Source organism: Psammomys obesus, unplaced genomic scaffold (assembly GCF_907164565.1).
Source record: "Psammomys obesus unplaced genomic scaffold, mPsaObe1.curated_primary_1811, whole genome shotgun sequence".
Taxonomy (NCBI): domain Eukaryota; kingdom Metazoa; phylum Chordata; class Mammalia; order Rodentia; family Muridae; genus Psammomys; species Psammomys obesus.
The window spans coordinates 25,072,974-25,098,104 of NW_026596079.1; the positions used below are offsets into that span (position 1 = coordinate 25,072,974).

The window sequence follows — 25,131 nt, forward strand, 5'->3', positions numbered from 1 at the left end:
TCTTTCTTTCTTTCTTTCTTTCTTTCTTTCTTTCTTTCTTTCTTTCTTTCTTTCTTTCTTTCTTTCCTTCCTTCCTTCCTTCCTTCCTTCCTTCCTTCCTTCCTTCCTTCCTTCTTTCTCTCTTTCTCTCTCTCCCTCTTTACCTCTGACAGCAGCATTCTCTCTCTCTCTCTCTCTCTCTCTCTCTCTCTCTCTCTCTCTCCCTCTCCTTACTTCTGACAGCAGCATACAGAACCTGGACTGTTTCTCAGCACAAAGATTTTTTTCTTTTCGGCCTATTTAATGGTGTTTCCTCAAGCTCTCCAGACCAGATGTTCTGTGCTGTATCAGAACCGTAGGCAATTTAACAGCTTTATGGCCTTCCCCCTCCCCAAACACTCACAGTTTGCCATATCTGGCAGACTCGCATATAGTTTCCAGCTGAGAAGTAAATGTAACGTCCTGAATATCTGTCAGAAAAAATACTAATGAATACGATCAATCTTATGAGCTGCCCTGAAATTGTTTCAGTGTGTTAGCAATTGGATTACAGAGAGAACAAGTTGTTAAAGTGCACTTATATTGGCTGGAAACATTGCATCATCAGACCTTGATGAATTTTCCACTTGCTTCAATCTATTTTGGTTTTCATTTTATCACCTATTGCTAAAAGTTTCACTGTGTTGAATTTCAGACAACATGAATGTTAACACAGGTTTTAGGCGAACATTGGCACGCCAGACCAGTTATCATGCAGCAAGTGCTAAGCTCCCTTCCTTGTGGAGTTTTTAAGCAGTTAGTTTTGACAAAACTTGTTTCTCTAAAACGAAAACGACACTTTGTGATAGCGCTTTGACTTAGTGGTTTTGTTTTTACAATCTGCTTTAATGAAGAACTGTGAACAATACTCACTGGGATGGATAAGTTTTGTTCCCAAGGCTATTTATTTTAAATTTATTGACTGAAGGGCAAGCAATAGAAGTGTAGATAGAGATTTTTCTATATTTAATATGCATGACTGCTTTTCTCCTGTTTACACAGGATCTTAGAACTTACCGTATATTTAATTTTCAACATGTTTACTGGTTCTAGTTGAGGGATGGATTTAGGGGTATCTTAGCTAGATTTTTGACTCTCTTAGTTTTTGTTTCAAGAAGGAAGTTTTTCTGGTTTTAATCAGATTCAAATTATGTCCTGATTATTTATTTTGGTCTTCATATTTCAAAGCTTGTATGATTACTTGCAGTGTACATAGAACTAGGACTGTTTGAGCACTAGTGGTGACAAAATTCTCAGTAATTGTTTTCTCTTTTCCTTTTTTGAGATCCCATAAAAACTGCCCAGGGGTCCCTCTCACTGAAGGCGTACAGACTGACTCCTAAACTGATGGAAGTTTGTAAAGAGAAGGACTTTTCCCCTGAAGCGTAAGTGTCCCAGGCCCATGAGGTGTGTGGTAAAGGGCTTAGTGTTTTCTTTTAGGGTTTTGGTTTGCGGCATGCAGTGAGTCTTTGGTTGGGCTAGAGTAACGCTCTTCTGTGTGGGTGGTGGAAGTTTGCCGCGAAGTGCTACTCCATTTCTCTGTCTCCATGTTTGAGCTTGTCTGTGTGGAAAGTCTCACCTGCTGTTTTCACTAGGGGGAAATTCAGTTAGGGGGAATTAACTACTACCATATATGAAGGGTTTCAAAAGTGGTAGAATAAAGAGAGGTGAGAAGGCTGGTTAGCACCACCAGATTGCAGGCTGTGGCCTGCTCCTGCACAGCATCTCCTGTTTCATAAGAAAGTGGAATGCATATAAACATTTCAGCGATTCAGAGGAAAAAAGGTGGCTTATTGGAAATTTAGGGGAATTATCTGTTCTGTGATCCTGCTTCGTGGCATGAGAGTATATATACATTTAAAAAAATATTTAGAATTCTTCCTTTCTCGTGAAGTTTTTTTACATCGTATGAAACTTCACTTCGGACAGTTCATCACTGGTTTCCCAGTTGACTTCTAAAAGTGTGTAGCTCTGTAGAAGAGCTGAGTCACGCAGAGTTCCAATGTGGACCTGCCTCAAGCTGAGGAGAGACTGTTGTCTTGGCGGTCCCCTTCTGAGGTGTAGAGAGCACTGCCTTTTTCTAGCTGCCTTAAGTTTACGTTATATCATGGAACTTACAGTGGCATTTCAGTTTCACTGAAAATTTAAGAATTTCTGATTACAAAGGATAAGTAGGATTTTTTGTTTCGTTTGCCCAGGACCTAATTTTCTGGACTCACAGCTGAGATTCATATCATTTTCAAAATTACTCAAATCACGGGCCTTAGGCTTGGCAATTACTCCCCACCCCTAAACCTTTAAAAGTACTAATAAAGACTGTGGAGAGTGCCTGTAATTAGGTAAAATGTATAAGATACTCAGTTTAGCATTCAGTTCTGACCACCAGCCTCAAGTATTTTTAACATGCTTCACAGATTGAAAAAGGCAAGCATCACCTTTGAGCACATGTTTGAAGAAGTGCCGATTGTAATTAAGAATTCACATCTGATCAATGTACTAATGTGGGAGCTTGAGAAGAAGTCAGCTGTAGCAGACAAACATGAACTGCTCAGCCTTGCCAGCAGGTAAGTGACCTGCCCAATGAAAGTCCCCCAGCCCTTTTTTAAAAATCATTTTGGAAACATACTGTTTTTCTAGCCCCATCCTGATCCCTGTGAAAACTGCCAGAGTGATCACTATTATAGAAGCCCTCAGCTGCCTTTTCACTGTACCATTTGGACCTTGATAGGGCAAGCACCAGAGAGAGCTTGCTGAAGTTTATTTTGACATTGTTTACCTATGCTGCTCTCTGAATATTTAATAATGATAAGGAGCAGAGAACAGTGTTTTATTTTACTGCGCTTGCCCTTGTTCGGATAGAGATTTTCTAAGTCCTATACCTTCAGTCATTAGAGTACTTGACCAGAATTAGCATTTTTGATCCTGACACTGTCTGTTGCTATCTTAGAAATTGCAGCAAGGCTGCAACTTCCTATACTGTGACTGTTTTAGCTGTTTAATTGGCAATAAATATTTTTATTTTGCTATAATACTGATTGAGATGTGCCAGGACAAATTGTTGCCTTTCCAAAATTACTGTTCATCTTCCTGACTTCTCCGATTTCTTGAGTTTTTTGTTTGTTTGTTTGTTTTGTTTTGTTTTGTTTCGTTTTTGCAGTTGCAGGGATTGAGCCCTAGACCCCACACGTGCTTGCCACGTCACAGACTGCTCCAGCCCCCGCTCTTCCTCTCAGTAGAAGCGTCAGTCATAAACAGCTTCTCTTGAATGGCCTTTCAGTTTTATTTGTGATTTTCCTTTGTGGTGGAAGGAGGTATCAGCAGACTTGTACTGTAAAATGGACAAAGTAGAGAATCAATTGACTGAAATAGTTCCCCCTGTCTCACTATGTAGCTTTGGTACGCAGTTCTGCCTCAGACCAGCTTCGAGGCACTGGATTTTTATGTGCATGCCAACATTCCTGGCTGAGGTTTATTTTCCTAAGCCATAAGTTTAGAGCAAAACTTCAGTTATTTACCAGATTTGTATCCATCATTCAATAGGAACCTGTAAGAACAAGAAAAAGCTGTGTAATTTTGAGAGGAACAAGGACTGGAGACAAGTGTTCTCCATGTTCTCCATGTTCTGCATGAGTGGCACGATGATTCAGGTACCATTGCATCACATTACTCCCTCACATAGCCCTCTGGAAAGCTCTTGAAGGGCAACTAGCTAGAAACCTAATGGTAACCCTAATGCTAAATGATACAAGATTTCAAGGAATCAAGTTCCCTGAAGTGTACTGTTTAGATGCAAAAGTACTTCATAATGGTTCTTGCATTTTTCTGCTTGAGAAGATCAAATTTCTCTGTTGTTTTTACAAAAGTGCTTGGCACACCCATCTTTAAAGCACCAAGCTACGAATAGTCTTTAAGAGCATGTGAGGTTGCACCTTGATGTATTAGTGTATAGTTGTGTAATAATTTTAAATTTACTACACGAAACATTTCTTTATATAATTCTTTTCGTTGCCTCTTCCCTGACCTTTTATATTGAACATGCAAAACAACACAGCATTTATGCAGCTTTCAGGTCACCAGTGAGCTTGTCTGTAATTTCTGTTAGTCCAGAGCAACAATTGTAATAGCCAAGAATATTATTCTAGCTTGCCATATCACCAAGAATCCCCAAATACTATTTGATTATGGTTTTATCCTTGCTGTTGTTGTGACTCTGAAAGAAAGGCCCCCTGCTATCCCTGTGAAATTGTTTAAAGGGTAAATTAGTTTTGCGAGGAAGAGAGGCAATGCCTTTAAAAAAAAAAAAAAAAAAAAAAAACCAGAATGCACCTTTTTTGTACATCCTCATTCATTGATCATGTTAATAGTATAACCTGGTGATACTTGGATTGTGTGCCTTTTTTTTTTTTTTTTTTTTAAAGAAACCTCCTAATTAGACTCTTGTTACAGTTTCTTCCTTAGACACTAGGTTTATTTACTCTTCTGTGACCCATATGTGGTTATCAGTTCTCTTACTTACAGTTAATTTGTTTTATACGTGCCTAAAATATAGTTCTTTTTGTTTAGAGTCTTTTTTTTTTTTTTTACATCTTGCTAAATGGGCATTCTAGATCAGGTTTTTATGTTTGTAGAGCACAGGCCTTGAGCTTTTCACACACACAAAACAATTCTATTTTTTCTTTTAGACAGTAAACGAGGGGTGAACATATTAAGGGTGATAAGCATGAACTGACACTGGTGAGAGCCGACATCACACTGTTTGGTTCACATCTGCTTAAGTTATCTATTTTCAGTTCTTTGTCTCCTTGGCAATAAAAAGGCAGGACTGGATTATAGAAGCTCCTCACAGGAACTCCCTGTTTCCGTATACTGGCTAAACATATTTTGAAAAGGTTTCCCCAGAAAAGTGTTCCTGGTGATAGAACTGTGAATGGTATCTGGAATCGTTACAAGTTGTTAATTCCTGATGCCCACACACTATGTGTCTTAGTTTTTCTAACTGATTGTGTTTCTAAAGACCATTTTTATATATGTTGTAGTAATTTTGAAATCTGCATATCTGTGGTCATGGCAGTCTTCTTTTTTTATAATTGTGTGTGTGTGTGTATGTGTGTGTACACATGTATGCTCAGGCCAGAACAAGTAGGTAGTTATGAGGCACCCTAGGTGGGTGCTGGGAACTGAACTCAAGTTCTGTGCAAGAACAGCACACACTGTTCACCAAAGAACCAGTGAGTTACCTCTCCAGCCCCAGAAAGGCCAATTTTAACTTTCTTATTGCTAAAATGAGTAGCCAGTCTCTAAGACTGAAGGCCCAACTACACATGGTAGTGTCTTTGCATTTAGCAGTAACTCCCCTGCTCTCATGCCACCTCCCAGCTGTGGGACTGATGAGCTCTGCTTTCCCTGTCCTCTGCAGGCAGGAGTGTAAGTGTCTTACCTCACGCCAGTCATGTGAATGGTGTGTCTGATACTTGACATAACTCTGTTCTCTCACTGTCTCTATCTCTTCAAATCCCACTGCCTCCACACTACAATGTTCTGTCCACACCACTGCCTCCACACTACAACGTTCTGTTCTTTGCATGATGTTGAGGCTCTCACCAGAGTTATAAAAACTTGCTTGCCACTGTGTGCCTGGACACACTTAGCAGTGCTACTGTTGCTAAATCTTCATGAGATTCTTTTCACTCACAGTGAACTCTTGCTCATTTCTCCATTGTCCTCCCCCCATGGACACTGAGGGCTGAGCTCATCGTATTTCCATGAACTTCTGCTACTTTAAGCCGAAACGTCATTATCCTCTCTCTTTCTCTCTCTCTCTCTGTTTTTTTTTTCTGCTTTTTATTATTAGTTTTAAATTTTTTTCTTATTTTTCACATCCTCCTTTTACCCCATTCCTCTTTCAAACTCTTGGTAAATGCCGACAGGGTGCTCACATTGCTCCTTTAAAGTCTTTGCAGGATTACGCTGTCATTAGACCAGAGCTCACGATTTCAAAGGTCTGAGGGCTGCCAGCTGCCAGCCTCTGCACTGCCATCGTGCTTGCCCAGGGGCCTCTGTAGAGGACTCCTGCCTGCCTCCGTACTGCTGTAATGCTCACACCCCCAGTTCTGAGTGTAGTCTTCTGTCCTGATGAGCTGTTCGCTGCTCCTTATACCCATCTTCTTTTTCACACTGGGGTCCCACCACACTGAGCTGTATTTGTAGAAGGCCTTCCCACTCTCCTTGCCTGCCTGCTACCATCTCCTTTTCAAAAGCCCAAAATTTAGTTGTCAAATAATCTGGGAGGGTCTCATTTTATCCTACCAAACCATCTTTTATAAGCATCTGTTGTGCATCTGTTACAGTACTTAACCACATTTATGCACTTATCTCTTTACTTTCTTCTTGGTACAGTGTGTTGAGTGCAGTGGTATCTTACAGTTCAATCCTTACTGTCTAAGGGAGCGACTGACAGGAAAAGACGGCCTCAGAACAAGTTGAGATGAAGTATTGTTAAATTAATTCTGAAGTTATTCGGGACACAATGTGACTAATCAGTGGTTCTGGACATTTGGTTAGCTACTAGGAAAAAAATCACTCTCATTCATCATCTTGCACCATATGCCCAAACACTTGAGTCTGGATGGATTAAAATCAAACTATTAAGAAATTAGGAAACAGCAACAAATACCCAGTTCTCAGAGAAGAAATATTTTTTAAGTTAAAGGGTGGTTTAAGAATTTCATACTATAAATATTAATTGAGTATTAGTATTAAAGTACCACTTGAAGCCAGGTGTGGTAGCACATGCCTGAAATGCCAACACTAGGGAGATAGAAGCAGGAAGATGAGGGAGGTTGGTTCAAGGTCAACCTTAATAACAGCAAGTTTGAGGGCAGCTTGAACTTTATGACACCTGTGGGAGTAAAGAAAAGAAGAGGGGAGGGAGTGGGAGAGGCCAGAAAATACAGATTAGGTGGACTTCACTTACTGAGTCAGGGTTGTGTAAGAACTGTTGTACTGGGATTAAAAGGTAGATTTATTCACACATTCACACACCTTGTTCTGTTATGCCATTTAGGAAAGAACCCAAAATTCCCAATTTTCTGATTACAGATGGAATCCATAATTTAGTTAGATTTACTTTAATTTGATCCCAAGCTTCCCAGCTTGTTTCTTCTTCAACTGGTTGGTCACTCAAACCAGTAAGCAGCCAGCATCCCCCTGCTCCTCTGTAGTGTCGTCCCACGTGTGTAGAGGCAACAGTTTTGCTCACTTGGCTACATGCTCACTGCTGCTGTGCCTGGACGGGCTAGCAGTCTTTCTCTCTGGAATGGCACATCACTATTTTCGTATTTACATTCAGTAGTTTTGTTTGGTGTTTGGTGTTTTGAGTAGCTTTGGCTGTCTTGGAACTCACTCTGTAGACCAGGCTGGCCTGAAACTCAGAGCTCCGCCTGCCTCTGCCTCCCAAGTGCTAGTGTTAAAGGTGTGTACCACCTCGAATTTAGCGTTTTTAAACTAAATATAATTTCATCGTGCTGACCATTTTAAAGAAAACAGTCTAGTCTTTAACTGACCAGGACACTTTCACAGTATAGCTGAGAAGATTCATTCACTGAGTCCCCGTGGCCAGGGTTGGAAGGGAGGTATGATGCCACTGGGCTTCTTGGGTGGTTTTTATTTATAAATCAAATGGGTTTTAAATTGCCTATTTCTTGCCTGTCTCGGGCCTTAATCACTTGTACTTATCTTTTCTCTAGAACATTTTTTGGCATAGCTGCCTCTTAATCCTCTGTTTTCAGCCTGTCATCTCCTCAGAGATATTCTGACATCCTATCTATAGTGTGTCCTCAGCTCTCCACAGTTGCAGGTCCAGTGATGATAGGGGTCGTGTCTGTCTCCCTGTTTCCTATGGCTGACACTGGCATGTAATAAACTTTAGCAAATATCCGTGTGTCTGGAGTTAGTGATTGAGAGTACTGGTTGTCAGCCAGATGCTGTTGGCGTATGTTTGTCTGTCAGTCGTCCAGGCTTGCTTGAAGCAGCAGATGATTGCAGGCAGCAGTGGTATATACGGGGTCATTCTGTCAATCATTATCATCCTTTTATAAATGAACCACAATAGAAATTTCTGTAGACAGAAGGGGAAATAAAAGACTACCTACCACAAGTCCAGGAATGGTGAGAGACAAAGACACCACCTGCTCTGCAGGCCCACGCTACCATTGTGTTTAGAGCTTGGTAGAAAAGAAGTGTAGGTGAGGAGCTCTGATTTTTTTTTTTTTTTTTTTTTAACCTGGTTAAAGCCCCTGTACATGATGGAAAGGTCTTAAGAAAAAAAAAATTCAGGATTACAGAATTTGAGTTAAACTTGTTTTTTTGTTTGTTTGTTTGTTTGGTTGGTTTGGTTTGGTTTGGTTTGGTTTGGTTTTTTTTAAATGCCCATCGTAGATTTTCACTGGGTATGCTTTACAGTTGTTGGCCTTCAGCCCTATGCTTTGACAAAAGGAAGCCGAGCTAGCACAGGCACTCATTCCTGGGTTATGCTTGAGGCTTGAAGCTTCTTAACAAGCTTTTCCTGTTGGCTACCCTTACTTCTACATATGTGTGAGTTAATTCTGCTAACAAAAGGCAAGTTCCACTAACCTCTCAGAACTGTTCAGAGCACCTGACACATCAGTAGCCTGAAGAATGACATGTCAGTATACTTGCTTTTCAGCAATCATTTGGGGAAGAATCTCCAGTTGCTGATGGACCGGGTGGATGAAATGAGCCAGGACATAATCAAATACAACACGTACATGAGGAACACCAGTAAGCAGCAACAGCAAAAACATCAGGTTGGTGTGGAGAATCTGCAGTCATCCATCTTCAGGTGTAATGCTCCAGGAGTCCTTCAGAGTTGTTGGGAAAGCACTGACTGCTAACCTAATGACCCTATCATATTTGAAAAGAATATCCTTTGTTATTTATTTATACCTTGTACTTAAAATACCTGACTTACAGAGAGCTGGTCTATTAAGCTCAGAGTGTAATGCCAAGGTTATGCAAATAGGTGATACATTATTGAGAAAATCAGAAGCTGAAGAGATCCACGGTCACAGCTCATTTCTTCACTAACTGTAATTGGTTTGGTAGTGGCTCATTGCGGCATACTTAGCAATCTTCAGTTCATTTAAAAACTGAGCAATTGTGATTAAGAGCAAGCAATTTTGATAGGAAATAATAGACCACCTTCTGTGAAGCAGATAGTATAGTACAGATAAACCCTAAGATTACCTGAATATTCTCATATGCACATGCATTTAACCTTTTCTTTGTTTGTGTTTCCTGATGGCCACATGGCTTTCACGATGGCTTGTAATACTGTTTTTATATTCTAAAATGTTCTTAGCCTTTGATTTATAGATGAGTTGGCTTCACAATGTTTATCTGTGAAAATGGTGTTTACATATGAACACTGTGCTAAAAGGTACTATAAATGAGGTGTGGTTAAACACGGTGCTAAGCACAGCTAGGAAGTTCTGAGAGTATTGTGTTTAAAAAGCCTCACATCAGCTCACATATATAGTGAATGTTAAATACATGGTTTTGCCACATTTGAGTAGAAAAGGTGTATATAAATTTGTAAAGTATTTTAAACTGAACATACAGCAGATAGAACTTTGGGGCAGGGTGTAGGACCTCAGCTTGGTTTCATTCTCTTGCTTGACTTGAGTAAGGAAAGGATTCACAAATTCAGTAACAGTTTCATGTATACTTTTCAAGAGTTTTGGTGTATAGAAAACTTACATAAGCTGTTTGTGCTTAGCAACACTGTTCACAATCCCTTTCAGGTTTGTGTCAGTATCTCTTACCCTGTATGAAGAAATCTTTGTAAAGCAAGTTATGCTTCTTTAGAACAGTTTTACCACTGATTTTCATAGGGATCCAAGGACTTTAAACATATATTAGTCCATGGTATTTTCTCTTTATCTGATTTTATAATTGCTGCTGTGACAAGCCATCCACAAGCACTCTCTTTTCATAGTAATTTACATATTGATTTATTGTTAATCAGTGTCTTTGAGTGTATCACTGCCATTGCCTCCGAGGCTTCAAGAAGTTTGTATGTTTTGGAAGTGTTATGTGAACTAGTATGAGCTAATGCACAGGTGAGCACTAAGAACAATAGAGTAACAAGAACAGTTAGCGGAGTTATTAGCGGAGTTACCATATTGGTATTCTTGTTGTTGATATTATTTTGGGTCAGTAGAGTAGTTTGTTACTTCGTTGTTAATGTTGGCATGAATAATCTACAACTTTGTCCAAAGTGTTAACCCTTCATTGGCAAATCATGACCCTCTGAGACCCCTTGCTGCCAAGCCTGCTTTCTGAAGCAGTAGTAGATTCTTAGAGTACACAATAAATTGGTGTGTTGATGAAAAATAAGGTCTTTTTATTGCTGCCATATTGAGCTTCACAGAAACCAGTTACCAAATATTGTCATTTATGGAAACTATTTGGAATTGAGAGCTACCCAGTTTGCCGGTTGTGTGTGTGCACGCTTGTGTGTGTGTGTGTGCTCGACATCTTTGTTTTCTTTTTTCTTTTAAAAAATATTTATTTTACTTTTACATTAGTTGAAAGGAAGATGCAAAGACTTCTGGTACAATCTCTGCCCATATGTACATCTAGTATATTCTGTTCTCTACGTGCTTTGTTAGCATAGTACATTTGTTACAGTTGATAAATCTGACATGTCATTACTATTCTAAATCCACAGTTTATAATAAGGTGTGTATCACCTTGGTGGGCAGTCTGTGGGGCTTGGAAGAACATATAAGTATTTGGCAACCACTGGTATTTGGACAAAGATATTTCATTGCTCATAATGTCTTCATTGATCTATCTCTACCCCTCATTCACGACTATAGAAACCACCATCTTTGTTTTCTTGATTGAGAAAAATAATCAAATAATTTTTGCTTTAATTTTATAGTATCAGCAACGTCGCCAACAGGAGAATATGCAGCGGCAGAGTCGAGGGGAACCCCCGCTCCCTGAGGAGGACCTCTCTAAACTCTTCAAGCCCCATCAGGCTCCTGCCAGGATGGATTCACTGCTCATTGCAGGTATTACTACCCACAGGGACACGTGTGGTTTCTTGTCTTCTTCAGGAAGCAGGAGATAAATAGAATTTCTCAAACAGCATCCTGGGTCATTAAAACTAGTGTTCAATAAATGCTAAGGATTGGATCTCCATCTAACACATGTAACCCTTTCTGTCTTGGCTCCTTTCAGGGCTTTACTTGGTATATGTATATTTAAGCACATCTGGGCTGCCATTGTGCTTTCTAAACTAGGTTTTATGTGAGACCTTTTTTGTTTTGTTTTTTTGTGGTTTTGGTGGTTTTGGTTTTGGTTTTGCTTTTGGTGGAAATCTGCAATTGAAACCCTTTTCATCTCTTCTTATGGGTGTATTGTTGTTTTTTTTTTTTTTTTTTTTTTTTTTTTTTTGGTTATAGCAATGTGGAAAAGAACCTTCTTTGGATACTTGATATTGGCATCACCTTTCGGTGAATGCATTTGTTTCGTTTGATGTTGAGTCTCACTGTGTAGCCTGGCTGGCCTCTGAAGAACTGTGATCAGCAGTGTGTACCACCATTGCCCAGCACAGTGTTTCTTTATATATTGTATATATCTTTTAATATATAGCCCCTCATGCTCTCATTTGGCTACAATTCTATATAAATCTTGTTAAATGTGATTCTTCAGTCACCTAGGTGTCTATATGGGAAATGTATTAGAGTGAAATCATTAAACGCTCATCTTCTACAATTTACTAATTGTAAATGAAAATTAGATTCATAAAATTGAAAATTCAGATTCATAAAAACTCCAATACACATTGAGATGTCATGATTTCTGTGAGCACCGTGCTGAAAGTGTCCATGATTAGGGCTCCTTGTACTTTTTGTTAAGTCATGGTCTTCCTTGTATATCTGTAACCTCCACGGCAGCCTGGCTCCAGGTCAAAGTGAGTGATAACCCAGTGATAACCTGCAGTCTCAGCTAAATGAGCTCCTCTAGGGTATGCTGCCCCAGCTCCTTCATGAACAGGACTTCTGAGGTTTTTTATTCTAACTTGTGGCGTCCAGACTCATGATTACATATTCTTTTTGAAAGTTCCATCACTTGTGATCAGTACAGTTAGATTGCAGTGGCTACATTCAGAGCAGCTTTGCAGTGAACTTTGTGATGAAAATGAGATGGGAACATCAGCAAGGATCTCGAACTTGAATAGGAGGGAAACAGGCCAGGCCTGTTAGCAAGGGACCTTTTACCCTGGTTGGGCCATGAAAGTCTTATTTCTTCCTGTTCAGTGTAGTATTTAAGCTGTAAATTCTAGATGGCACTGGCTGCCTGAGGATGTTATTCTCTCAGGAATAGAAATAATCTCATTATCTCTTTTTAAGATTAATTGTACTTGTTTTCTTTGTGAAGGGAGTGGTGCGTATGTCACAGCACACTTGTGGGGGTAGAGGTCAACTCAAGGAAGCTAGTGAAAACTCCCTTTCAGCAACTGGACCCTTGGAATAGAACTAATCACCAGCCTTGGCTGCAGGCGCTTTTCTACAGTGAGCCAGTCTCATTGGCCCCCTTACCATTTTTGCTGGTTTCTCTCTCTCTCTTTAAAAATAAGTTATTTATTTGTATTTTATGCACATTGGTATTTAGCCTACATGTATGTCTCTGTGAAGGTGTCAGATATTGGAGTTACAACCAGCACTGAGCTGCCATGTGGGTGCTGGGAATTAAATCCAGATCCTCTGAAAGAGCAGTCAGTGTTCTTACCACTGAGCCATTTCTCCAGCCCATGGGTGGGCTCTGTTTAAATTAAAAATTTGTTATGCTGCCCAGGGGCTTCCCTAGGTTTAAATTAGTCATGAGGGTTTTTTTAAGTGAAGATTTTACAATCCCTCCCCCTTAGTTTTTCCTAAACATGGTTTCTCTATTTAGGAGAAACCTGGACTCACTTTGTAGACCAGGCTGGCCTCAGACTCATAGCGATCTGCCTGCCTCTGGGATTACAGGCGTGCACCACTGTGCCCAGCTTAGGTTTTGCAATTCTCAAATTAGAGGAACTGATTAAGGTTCCTTAAAGCTGAGTTCAGGTAGTCTGTAGAACTGTATTTAAGTCTGGCCTAGCTGTGCTAGCTTCTGACATCCAACGCTCCACGGAATACTTGCAAGAGGGCTGGGCTCTTGCTCAGCGCGGACCCCAAAGATCATCCTCCATCTAAGGTGGCTGTTCCCATGCGAGCCCTGGTAAGCTCCAGGTTGTGGTTAGTCCTGCCTGCCAAGGAAAGCACATGCTATCTTCTTAGTTGTCGGAGTCAACTGTTGGTGGGCAGCTAAGAGGCATGGCTTGTGGCTGATGATTATCAGGAAGGTGATGTTTTCTTCAGTATTTAGGCCCCCAAGAATGGAAGGTAGGTTCTTTGCAAAAGACATTTATCTCTTGTGGAAAAAATGTTACTGGATTGTTTTTTCTTTAGTGACTTCCTGATTCAAAACAAAGTACAGGTAGCTTTGGTTTCAGCATTCCAGGTTAATTTGCATTTTGCTGGACATTAATTATGATTTCTCTTTCTCAAATATGCAGGCCAGATTAACACTTACTGCCAGAACATCAAGGAGTTCACTGCCCAAAACTTAGGCAAACTCTTCATGGCCCAGGCTCTTCAAGAATACAATAACTAAGAAAAGAAAGCTTCCAGAAAAGAAGTTGCGTAAACAGACTGTTGAGACTCCACCAGAGAGACTCTTGGGAAAATGTATTTCTGTACTGCAAAGTGAAAAGGCATGTCACTGCTGTAGTGTTTTTCTAGCCAGTAATAAAACCTTGGTTGATTATTCACTTGCCTTTATGTGTACTTATTTTGTTTTGATTTCTTCATTTCCAACAAGGTAAAAGAAGTCTTGAACAGAGGCTTCACAAGCTATGGCTTCCAGCACTCAGCTCACCTCAGTGGTAACACTCACCTATAAATTATCTCCATATTTAGGAGGCAGAGGCAGGTTTGTAACACAAGTGTTACGGGAGTGTGCAGACAGCATAACCCTGGTCATTGACCGCCTAACTTGAGTTGAATCTGAGACATGGTCTCAAAGGAGTAAGGCAGAGAATAAAGCTATCAGAACACCCCAACCGGCCTGTACATGTGTGCATAGGCACTGGTCTCCCAAACACAAAATGTATACATGCACAATGTATTTCTATGTCAAAAGGTGATACGAGTTTTGAATGCAATATAGTGGCCACATCAAGCTAACCATGTTATCTCTCACCTCAAGTTTTTGATAACCTGAGAACAGTTGGGATCCATCTGTTCTGCAACTTTGACATGCATCATGTTTCGGTGCTTAGCAAAATTCATCGTTTCATAACCTCTCAAAAAACTGTCCAGCCTTTGGTCATCATTTTCGTATGTTTTGCCATCCAGACTTTGCTTCCAGGAGCTCAGTTGTTTTAGATATAAATATTAAGAACACACAGCATTTGGTCTGTATTTGGCTTAGTGCAACTTTTGCTCTGCTATTCTATCCATGTTACAAATGATAGCATTTCTTCCCCTTTAGGGCCATGTAGTGTGCATTATTTTTGCATAGTGTGTCTATCCAGTCATCCGTTGGTATCCACTTAGATTGAATCTGTAAACTGGCTATTTTGGTGAACATGGGTTGTGAGCATCACTAGTTTCAAATCTTTTGGGTTAGTGTTCATCAGAAGTAAGATGTTTATATCCCTTATTTTAACATTAATGTAAATTTTTAAAAGGTGTTCCAATAGATTTTACTATAATTTCTCATGCACAGTTTTGAAATATTTTGTTTTCCTGTGTTCTAAAATGTTACTACAATGTTGATTTTGTGATCTTGTGAAATTTGTGTCAGCTTCATTTGCTGAGATTGAACTCTGGCATACAGATAATCAAACATTATAAATTTTGTATTTTAGTAAGCTGTTTTTATAGTAAACAGTTTTCAACCCACTTAATGTAATAAAGTGTATCCCCTTTTCTTTTTTCTTCTTACTGAACATTTTTCCCCATGAAAGGTCTAAGTTCTTTTGATCTTTTTTATTTGCTCTTCATGTAACAAATACTTATCAAGTATCTGCTGTGTCAAAAACTTACATTAGAAAGAAAAAGAACACAGATTCTTTCCCTGAGCTTGGTCTAGGAGCTTGTAAACATCCCAAGAGAGAAAGATGGGTGACCTTGGTAGCTCCGAGAGTGCTTCAGGCCATCTTCTCACTGGAGCTATACAAAAGGGATGACATTCTCAGACATGGAATAGTGGCAGATGCTTTTCTGAGACTCAGGTTGGTAATAGTGTAGGAAAAACAATGAAGGGCTGTAGTGTAGGCAGGCATTCAGGTCCATTTACTAGACAGGGACTCATCAGGTCCCTGAACTTTTTTGGTGGATTAGATGTGAGATTGACCTAAACTACAGGAGATAGTGAGAAGGATGGTGAACCTGGGAATTTGTTTGAATAAAGTAATAATGGCTTTACCTGTGGAGACTACACAAATGGACACTCCCTATAAAAGTGACTTAATCCTCTTGGCTCTATAGCTACTGGTGGAACTGGAAATCACCAGGCTTATAGTGATATTATGAATTCAGGGATAATGTTCAAGAGCCTACATGTCCAGTTTAGAAACTGTCTTAATTACTGTTCTATTGTGAAGAGACACCATGGCCAAGGCAACAAACAAAAGAAAGCATTTTATTTGTGTGCTTGCTTACAGTTTTGGGTTAGTCCATAATGATCATGGGGAGTGAGGCAGCAGGCAGGCATGGTGCTAGAGCAGTAGCTGAGAGTTAACATCTTACCTACAAGATGGAGGCAGATACATACATACATAGATGCATACATGTCTTGTGTGGGCTTTTGAAACCTTAAAAACACTTCCAACAAGCTGTACCTCTTGATCTTTCTAAAAAGTCCACCACTGGGAACCAAACATTTGAATATATGAACCTATGGGGCCATTCTTACTGACATCACTACAAAGAGTTTGGCCATTTCAAAGAGCCTGATCTAGCCCAGACATTTATTTCTAAGTACCTTAGTCAATCATAGTTCTTGGATGCTTTGTTAAATAAGCTATCATGTGATCAGCTTATTACAATCACAGTTGATTGTGTGGTTCTACATGTTGAAGTCAGTTCTTACAAGTTAGCCATTCTCTTTTTTTATCTTTTCATTGAATTAATGGCCATCAGTCTGTCAAAGTTTGAATAAGGCCTCAGTATCATTAAATAGTCCTCACCACATTAAATAGTCCTCGCCGCCTGGAGCCACCAGTTAAAGAATGGAGGACATAGTACTGAATGTCTCTTATTTTAAAAGTCCTTTCCTAGTTTTCAAATACATGAATTCCTACATGTGCCTTTCCCAGACCCGTAAGAATTCTAATTCTCAGGGCCTGGAGAGATGGCTCAGAAGTTAGCACTGGCTGTTCTTCCAAAGGTCCTGAGTTCAATTCCCAGTAATCACATGGTGGCTCATAACCATCTATAATGAGATCTGGTGCCCTCTGCAGGCTCACATGCAGGCAGAATACTGTATAAATAATAAATTAAAAAAAAATTCTAATTCTCCAAGGAGGTTCTATGAAGCAAAGATGAGTTCCATTTTCAATTCACAGGTTACTGTTTTTACACTGAATACAAGAAAAAGCCATTTCAGTAATGCAGAACAATCCATGTCCAAGTGTCCTAATGTAAAGTTGATTGCAGGAGAAAAACACTGCTTCCAGCATTTGTGTCAACCTCCAAATTCAAACTCAGGAGTCACTGTGTTTCAGTAGTATTTGGTTCATAGACTCTTTGCAGCACAGCCATTTTTCCACCTTCCCTTGTGGACACAGAGGCAAGGGTTTGTTTAACTTTCAGCTGTGTTTACTGTCTCTGGCAGTAAGTGACCCTTGTTTTCTCCTCTTGGCAGCATCTTACTTTGTGTGAAGTGGAAAGGATTCTTATTTTGTGCAACACCCTGGGCAGTCTTTCCTTGCCTTTGTTTATCTTGTCATTTGGCTTCATTGGCCCAACTCATTCTAAATTTTGGTCTGCCTGTGATTCTTCCATTTTGATTAGTTATATACACACACACCTTTTAAAAACAGTTGCAAAGATTTTAATTTGTTCCTTGATCTAACCGTGCATCTCAGAATGTCATAATTCTCCCATCAGACAGGCAAGTGTCCCCAAAACTTCATCTAGATCACAATGGTGAGGGGTTATCTTTTTCTGTGAGGCGTGCGACTCCCATTATTGCTAATGAAAGGTCTTCGTGTGCATTAAGGGGAAACTAGGCCTCTAATGAGATACAGAGAAGAATTGCAGCTGATGACTTCCACTTCTAGCCCACTGCACTGTAACAGAAGTGCACTCTCAGGAGGCAATGGGCCAAAGAAAAACGACATGCATGTGCTGCCTAAATATCTCTTCTAATGGGAGGATTGCTTTGGCTTGTAGTCTGTGATGCTTTATACATCTTGAGAAAGGCCTTCTGGAGACAGAAGACCAAGTATGGAGAAAGAAACACAAAGACAGATTACAGCATATTTAAGAAAGCTTTAGGTGCTATTCCCATCGTTCATATATTGCTTTACAACGTGCAAAGTACTTGTTCATATATATTTTTTTCCTAGCCAGATATAGTAGGAAGCAAATGTCCTTGGTACAGAAAAATACTGAGGGACTGAGGCGCCAGCTCTAGCTCAGGGGTGATGGAACCAAACTTCAAACAGATTGTCATGAACCCACCCCAGATTGCTGCACTCAGACTGAGAACAGGAAGTGGCAGGTGCTTTCTGGCTCGCCCTAACACTTGGCTTTCTATCTTCCTTTTGAAGCACTGCTTCAATTTGTGTCCTTATATTTCATAAAAATGCATTTGAGTCTTCTTAGTAACTTTCCCCCTTCTGCAATTGAGTTGTTTTCTTTACTTTCAACCTCAAAAACAACATCCTCATGTTGGAAGGCTTATTTGCCATCAGGTAGGCTCCAACAGATTTGGGAAGGTAGAGTCTTAAGAATGAATGTGCTAATATATTTTCCCCATTCAGAGGCAAAATATATGAGTCCCTAGCACTCTAGTGCAGGCCTGGAACACTGTTTCTCACCATTTCAGATGAGCCTGTGGGTCAGCATGTATCTAAGCCCGGATGTTGTCCCTTCTGTGGTTGCACTTTTCTGTTTGCAAGCTGCCCCCTGATGCATCTTAGAGTTAGAACCCAATACTGCACACTCAAAGGAGAAGAAAGATTCAGATGAAATTTACAACTCGGTCTCCCCATCACCTTCACTGCTCCAGCTGGGAAGTGAATAGGAGAGGTGAGCTTTGGCTGCTTTGCTGGAGGAGATGGGTGGTATAAACAGGTGGCAGGGGATTCTAAATTTGGTCTGAGATGAAAACATTTCAAGCAAGCAGGATTCAGCTACATTCTCTTGACAGGGAAGTATTTCTTCCGAGATGCAGATGTCAGTTTCAGTGAAGTATAAATCAGCTTTGGAAAGAAAACACATGAGGGGTTTCTGTGCGGTTAAGAGCAGCTGCTTCTCACAGAGCTCTGGGTAGCTAGCTGGACGCCCCTTTGCCCTAGCTTCTAAGCTTAAGGTGATTTTGCAGAGACCCTTTCCTACCATGGAGGAAGAAACTGGCATGATTTGTTAGCAACAAAGCCATTTGCATTTGTGATGTTCCTGTCATTCTGTTCATGCCTCTGTGAATTCACAAATGTACAGAAATTCAGAACTCATCTGGGATAGAAGAGGGAGAAAGGGAAGGTGTTGATTTTAGATGCTAATGAAGCCCTGATGTGGCAAATCTCAGATGACAATCTCCTGTCTCATACTGATAGACCAGAGCAATTGGGAGGTGGGGGGGGGGTGTCTGCAGAAGCGTGCTTAGAGGCTGACGAGGCAACAACTGCCTGAGTCCTGAAGATAATCATTGTTAGCAGTAAGGCATTATTCTCGACTAAAGCACACTCGGACAAAAGATTGTCTTCTGTCTTCTGGTTCTTTCATGTGTTGCAAACGTGCTGTGAGGAAGAAAGCCCAACTGGCCAACCAGCAATAAGAAACCTGAGTGTTGCTCCTCTGTCAGTTAGCACTCTGTCTCTTGTCACTAATCTGGCTTGACTTCCCCAAGCAGAGCCTCCGCACGGGGTGAGAGTAGAACTACACACTTAACACTTTGGAGAATGGTGTCATCTTTGGATTTTTGCTGCACTTAGCGCAGTTCCGGTGCTCTCAATAAACGGCTAGATCAGACCCCCCTCAGTGCTGGCAGTGGCAGGGACACTGGTTTCTTAAGCCAAAGCTGGTGGCTCTCAAAGTATTGGCGTGTAAGCAGCACCTGCAAGCCTGTTAGGGCAGTGAGTTATTTGGCTTCAGCCCAGATTGCTCAGGAGGGTCCGGGCAGGAGGTATGGAGCCCAGCAAACATTCTTGTGGCTGGGTGCAGTTTGCCCTGGAATCTGGCTGTCTCGTCTCCTGGGAAAGTTTTTGTTTGTTTTTGTTTTGTTGTTGTTGTTTTTTTTTAATAAACCCATAAGGTTTAGAAACCCTCCCAATTCCCATTGCTAAATTGCCTTTCTGATTATATCAGAAAGACTTTACAGAATAACTCACTGTAACCTCTAGAGGTTGAGAGGGTGATCAAGTCAGACCTTGGAGGATTAGAGACAGAGATGGGAAGGGTAGACAGAGGAGAAGGAGGCTGGAAGGATCTCAAGATGTCACTGGCCAATATGTATTTAGAGGGTAGTGCCCACCCAAGTCAAGAAAGGGCAGCATGAGTGACATTTTAGAACTGTGCACTGAGAAAATCCCCAGACTTTTCTGCTGGGATCTGTGTTGAACGACAGCATGGAGCGAGAAAGAAGGTGGGACAATCTATTCCATTCACTCATCCTTAGCTCCGACAAATTAAGGGTTAAGAAGTCAGAGAAAAGTGAAAAGAGGGATTAGAAAATGAAGAGGAAGCCAGGCCTCGGTGCTGCACTCCTTTAACCCAAGTACTCGGGAGATAAAGGCAGGTGGATTTCTGTGAGTTTGAGGCCTAGCTAGCCAAAGGTCTACAGAATATCATGGATTTATTTATTTATTTATTGGATTTGAAATGCCTCCAAAATATTGCCTGTTGAATCCTCTGAAGAAATTCTTGTGTAGTTAAGTACTGTCAATAGAGCATGACACCAAGAGCGTGCAAAACAGACATCTGGTGAAAGGATTTCTTGCTCACCTTTATAAAATTTCTGGGAGATGTGCTTTTCGGTTAACTTCAGAATCCTTACCAAGAGCTTATTCAGGATGGGAACACTGGATCACAGTGGGGCTGCAAACCTGCATAGCTTATGGCCACAGAACAAAGCAGCCATGTGCAGGGAGCGGATTTATGGTCTTTCTCACTGCCAGTGTCCCTTTCTACTTTTCAATTCCAACTTTTTTTTTTGCAGTGCGTTCTGAAAATGATCTTTTTTTTTTTTTTTTTTTTAAGAGCATATAGGAGTTTTAGATTTAATTTGTTACAGCTTGCATTTAAGACTTTGGAAAAATGAGAAGTAATTAGAAGATAACAGTAGCAGCTGCTTAGCCAGTTGTTTCAAAATATGGCAATAAAATCTTCAACTCGAGACTTGCTATTTTTGCATGAAGATGCCTGTCATTGTCTGTGATAGATTTTGAACCCCTTTACCAAGTAAATGCTTTAGGAGGGGTAGTGGAGAATGCTTATGACAGGTTAAGTCCTTATTCCCAAAGAAAATATGTTCTAAATTTTACATATGTAAGAAAATTGTTCTCTTAGAAAAGGTGGGTGATAGTAATATGCCAGGTTGCTTAATTGTCTTACAGTATAAAGCAGCCTCAGTTTTCCCCACCACTGTTGAAAAACTGCCTGCTACTGGTTAGGCACATAGATTCAAAGGATGAAAACTTAAAGAAGATGGGCAGTTTTGATGGAAGATGCCGTTTTTTGCATCACAAATTTGAGGCATGGGATGGGGAAAGTGTAAAGAGACACCCCTCACCACTCCAGGCTACAGCTTTTTTATTTCTGTAAGTGGAATTAGCCCACAGCAATATCGTGGACAATACAGGTAATTTCAGTGAAAATGGGGTTTCATTTGCCTGTGGAGTGAGGCAGAGCATGTTTTAAATTGGGCATGCACCAGAGCATTTGCGTAAGTCTTGACGGAAGTGGAGGATGGCTGGCCATGGCCCTGGTGCTTTGTGGCAGCACCTCAGTGCTGGGGGTTATTTGATGGGGAGGGGGAAGAACCCTTAAGCAGCTCTAAGAAACAGTGGCTTATGTTCCCTGTGCCTGAGTGCTACTTTGGAGGGATGGGTGGGAACTTTGCTGGCCAAATACATTTTGGTAAAGGCTCATTTAAATGGTCCTAGACAGTCATTACTTTGACATTTCCAAAAAAAATTTTTTTTAAATAAAATGGACATATTAACAGAGGCAGCCAGCATAGTAAGAAGCATGTGGCCCTGGACCAGTGGTTTTCAACCTTCGGATTGAGACCCCTTTGGCAAACTTCTATCTTCAAAACTAATGACCTCACGATTCATAACAGTAGCAAAATTACAGTTATAAAGGAGGAACAAAAATAATTTCATGGCTGGAGGTCACCACAGTATTAGGAGCTGTATTAAAGGGTTGCAGCATTGGGAAGGTTGAGCACCATTGCCCTGACTTAGAGCTGGTCAGGACCCAAGTGCTTTCATGGTTTAACTGTCTGCTTCGGGCCATAGCCCCTCAGGCGCTCTCCTCTGTAGCAGTTCTCCAACTCAGAAATGATGCCAATTGTTCGATTTTTTTTTTTTTTTTTTTTTGTGAAATTGTTGTATTTGATCTATAAAAAGATGACACTTTCACTCGCTTGGGACCAGTCCCCCTTATCGTGTCATATAATAACAAGAACGTGTGCGGTAATTCAGGTCCTATGGGGTTAAATTAAATTAAAGCACTTGTGAAAGGGTGGACTTGGTGGACTGTGTGGCCCAGTGACCACAGAACCCTGCTGCTTACAGTAGCTCTTAGGGCTAGCAGGAAAGTCCTGGGAAAGGGGCTGCAGGGATCAGACAACTTTTTCTGTAAGAAGCCATGTGGTGTTTTAGGCTTTGCAGGCCGTTGATTGCTCAGCTCCGTGGTAGTCAGAAGGCCACTGTAGACTGCACAGAAATGACCATTGTGGCTGTGCTCTAGAGAAATGTCAGTTTTGGACTCAGGAGCTGATCGGGAGCTGCTGGTTTAGTGCCGGCCTGATGTAGTTTTCTGGCCCTCGCTGAAGGCAAAGAAAAGCAGTGAGTGTGAACTCAAAGTCTGGAGATCCCTCCCCCCTTTGTTTCCCATTCTGGCACTGACCTCATCAAGAGAACTTCTTTGAAGTGTAATTAACTGTTTTACCAGGTGGTTTAGCACAAGCTCATGAAAGTGCATAGAGAAAGATGCATTTACAAAGCCTGTGTAAATATATAGTTTTATTTATCGAGGATTATTACTTTTTATAGCAGGAGTTACTACCGCGATGGTCCTTGGGAATACGGCAATAAATAAGACCCGTTTCCCCTTGTCTGTATAGAGCCTACACTCTGGGGTGATTTACTTTTGGAGAATTATATGATTTAAATGGAAAGTGGTTCTGTGGATCAGCAAATACTGTTCCCGCTGCATTTCTTCCCGAGCAGGATGGTCAAAGCAATCTAGACAGTGAAGAACTTGACTTAGTGTTCCTGACAGCCAAGTGCTCAGCTCCGAGTGAGGCTGCAGCTTCCTGTGGAAGAATCCTCTGCTGCTTATGCAGCACGCTGCTCGCAGCAGCAGCTGTTTCCGGCACCTGGTTAATTAATCCAGGAGAGGCAGTGCTCATTAAGATTCCCTAGTCCCAGAGCTGCGTTTTATGGGTGGGGAAACTGAGGTACTGCAAGGGTTATGGGATTGGGTCGGGCTCACAGCCTGCTGGAAGCTGAAGGCAGGATTCAAGCCAGCACAGCTGGTGAGCTCTAGGAACTGGACCAAAACCTCTTTCCCGGGGATGTCTTTTTCGTCTCAAGGGCAGCTGCTACTTCTCAGACCCACGACTCCAATTACGCTTAAGAAAGGTTCAGATGACTGGAGGCCCTGCTGTGGGAAGGGGTGTGTGTGTGTGTGTGTGTGTGTGTGTGTGTGTGCTTTGACAAAAGAGGGGCTCCAATCGGGAAAACAGATGCTGCTTCCGGACCAAACCGCTTGACAACTTTGGCAACTTCATAGCGGAGAGCTGGAGACTGCCCCGTACGGCCATTGTGGCACCTTTGCCTGCAGAAGCAGCTCAGTGATCTCTGTAGAGAACTGTCCTGGAACCAAATGGGTTCCTGCCATGGCGGCTCTGGTCCCCTGCTTGTCCCAGGTTCCAGGGCTGGAACAAACTCCATCTTCCTTCCCAGCCTCAGGCAGCGGTTGCCACCTAGAGTGAAGGATGTGTAGCTTCCTCCAAAAATGGCAGGGAGCTGGGAGGAGTGTTAGGTAGAGGATGAGTCAGCTTACTTACTATGTTTTTAGGTTCTACAAATTTAACCCCGTTTTTTGTTTTGTGATTAGCTCCCAGAGTCAGGGCTTCATTGATGTTTCTTGGTTACCTGTGGTAAATCAGTGAGTTTAAAAATTGTTGGGGAGAGGGACCCGATGGCTGGTCTACACATGTAATCCCAGCACTCAGGGAGGCAGAGGCAGGTGGATCTCTGTGAGTTTGAGGACAGTCTGGTGTACAAAGCGAGTCCAGGATAGTCAAGGCTACACAGAGAAACCCTGTCTCAAAAAACCAAAACCAAACCAAACCAACCAACAAACAAACAAAAACAAAAATGTTGGGAAACTAGATACTTTTAATGTTTATTGACAGGGAATATAGACAAAGGTGGAGGGGGAGAAGGGACAGATAACTGTGGACACAGTCACAGTGGTAAGATGAAGACCAGAAATAAGCAAACGGTACATCTTAGGGCGGAAGGCCGGCTCCCTTCAGAGGTGGCAGTGGGCCAGCAAGGGGGCTCCTGCACAGCTGCAGAAACTAGCTGATCAGGGGGTGCCAGGCTAAACCTGGATCTTTTGTCCAGCAGAAAGGTTATAGGTGTTCTGGGGTAAAAGGCTATGTATGGAAAACCTAGCCAACTGGAGCCGCCTCTTTCCCCAGATCTGGCACTTCCCACTGTGTGCGCTAACCCTTAGGCTTCCTTTTGTTGAGGCGGGAAGACGGGGATAAAATGTATATCTGCACACAGGTTTTTGTTTGCTTGCTTGTTTGTTTTGAAACAAGGTCTCTCTACCTAGCCCTGCCTGTCATGGAGCTCACTAAGTAAATCAGGCTGGCCCTCAGGGAAAAGAAGAGATGTGAGTGGAGGGCAGTGGGCAAAGTCTGCATGTGCTCATGAAATTCTGTCCCTGAGGAGGAGTTCAAACGGGAAGGAGAGGTTCGGGAGGAGGGGAGTCCTGGTCTGCAGCTCAGATCTGAGGAAGATCTGGCAGGTGAAGAGGGAACCCCTAAGGCAAGTGGCCTGTTAGTGGGCACAGGGCCTGTATTCACTGCTGTACTGCAGGGTGGGATGTTCCTGAGGGGGCTGCTCTGTGTAGAGATGGACTTAGGGCCCAGCAGTCTGGGGCCAGCTCTCTCCACAGCAAGGAACTGGCACAACACATTTTTGAAGGCTGCCATGCCACTTACCTAGAGCTGAGGGTCTGGAGGAGAGACACCGGTGTTCATTGTCGGTTGTCACCAGCAGAGGAGGTCATATGACAGCACCACAGAGGGCCAATTGCTGGCCAAGGTCAGAACAGTGTCCCTGAAGGGGCCTGGAAGGCACACTGGGCTCAAGTAAGATGGGAAGCAGGTATGATGGGGAGAGTGGGAGGTGGATGCTAAGGGTTGGGCTGGAGAAGACAGAGAAAAGGAGAGGGAGTGAGAAGGAGAGAAAGAGAGGGGGAGGGTGGGAGAGAGAGGCAGACAGAAGGAGGGAGAGCTGTTGCCTGACTCTTTCTTTCTTTCTTTCTTTCTTTCTTTCTTTCTTTCTTTCTTTCT

At 41.7% G+C, this 25,131-nt stretch overlaps 1 protein-coding gene across 1 annotated transcript in view; it reads left to right on the forward strand.

The window, feature by feature from the left end:
• Positions 1-13,906, forward strand: part of Eif3h (eukaryotic translation initiation factor 3 subunit H) — an 85,730-nt gene extending 71,824 nt beyond the window's left edge. Inside the window, exons 4-8 of the mRNA XM_055626637.1 lie at positions 1,304-1,403; positions 2,433-2,582; positions 8,723-8,843; positions 10,985-11,117; positions 13,652-13,906. Of these exons, the coding sequence (XP_055482612.1) occupies positions 1,304-1,403; positions 2,433-2,582; positions 8,723-8,843; positions 10,985-11,117; positions 13,652-13,749 (602 nt within the window). The 3' untranslated portion in view covers positions 13,750-13,906. The remainder of the gene's footprint in view (positions 1-1,303; positions 1,404-2,432; positions 2,583-8,722; positions 8,844-10,984; positions 11,118-13,651) is intronic.
• The last annotated feature ends 11,225 nt before the right edge of the window (positions 13,907-25,131 follow it).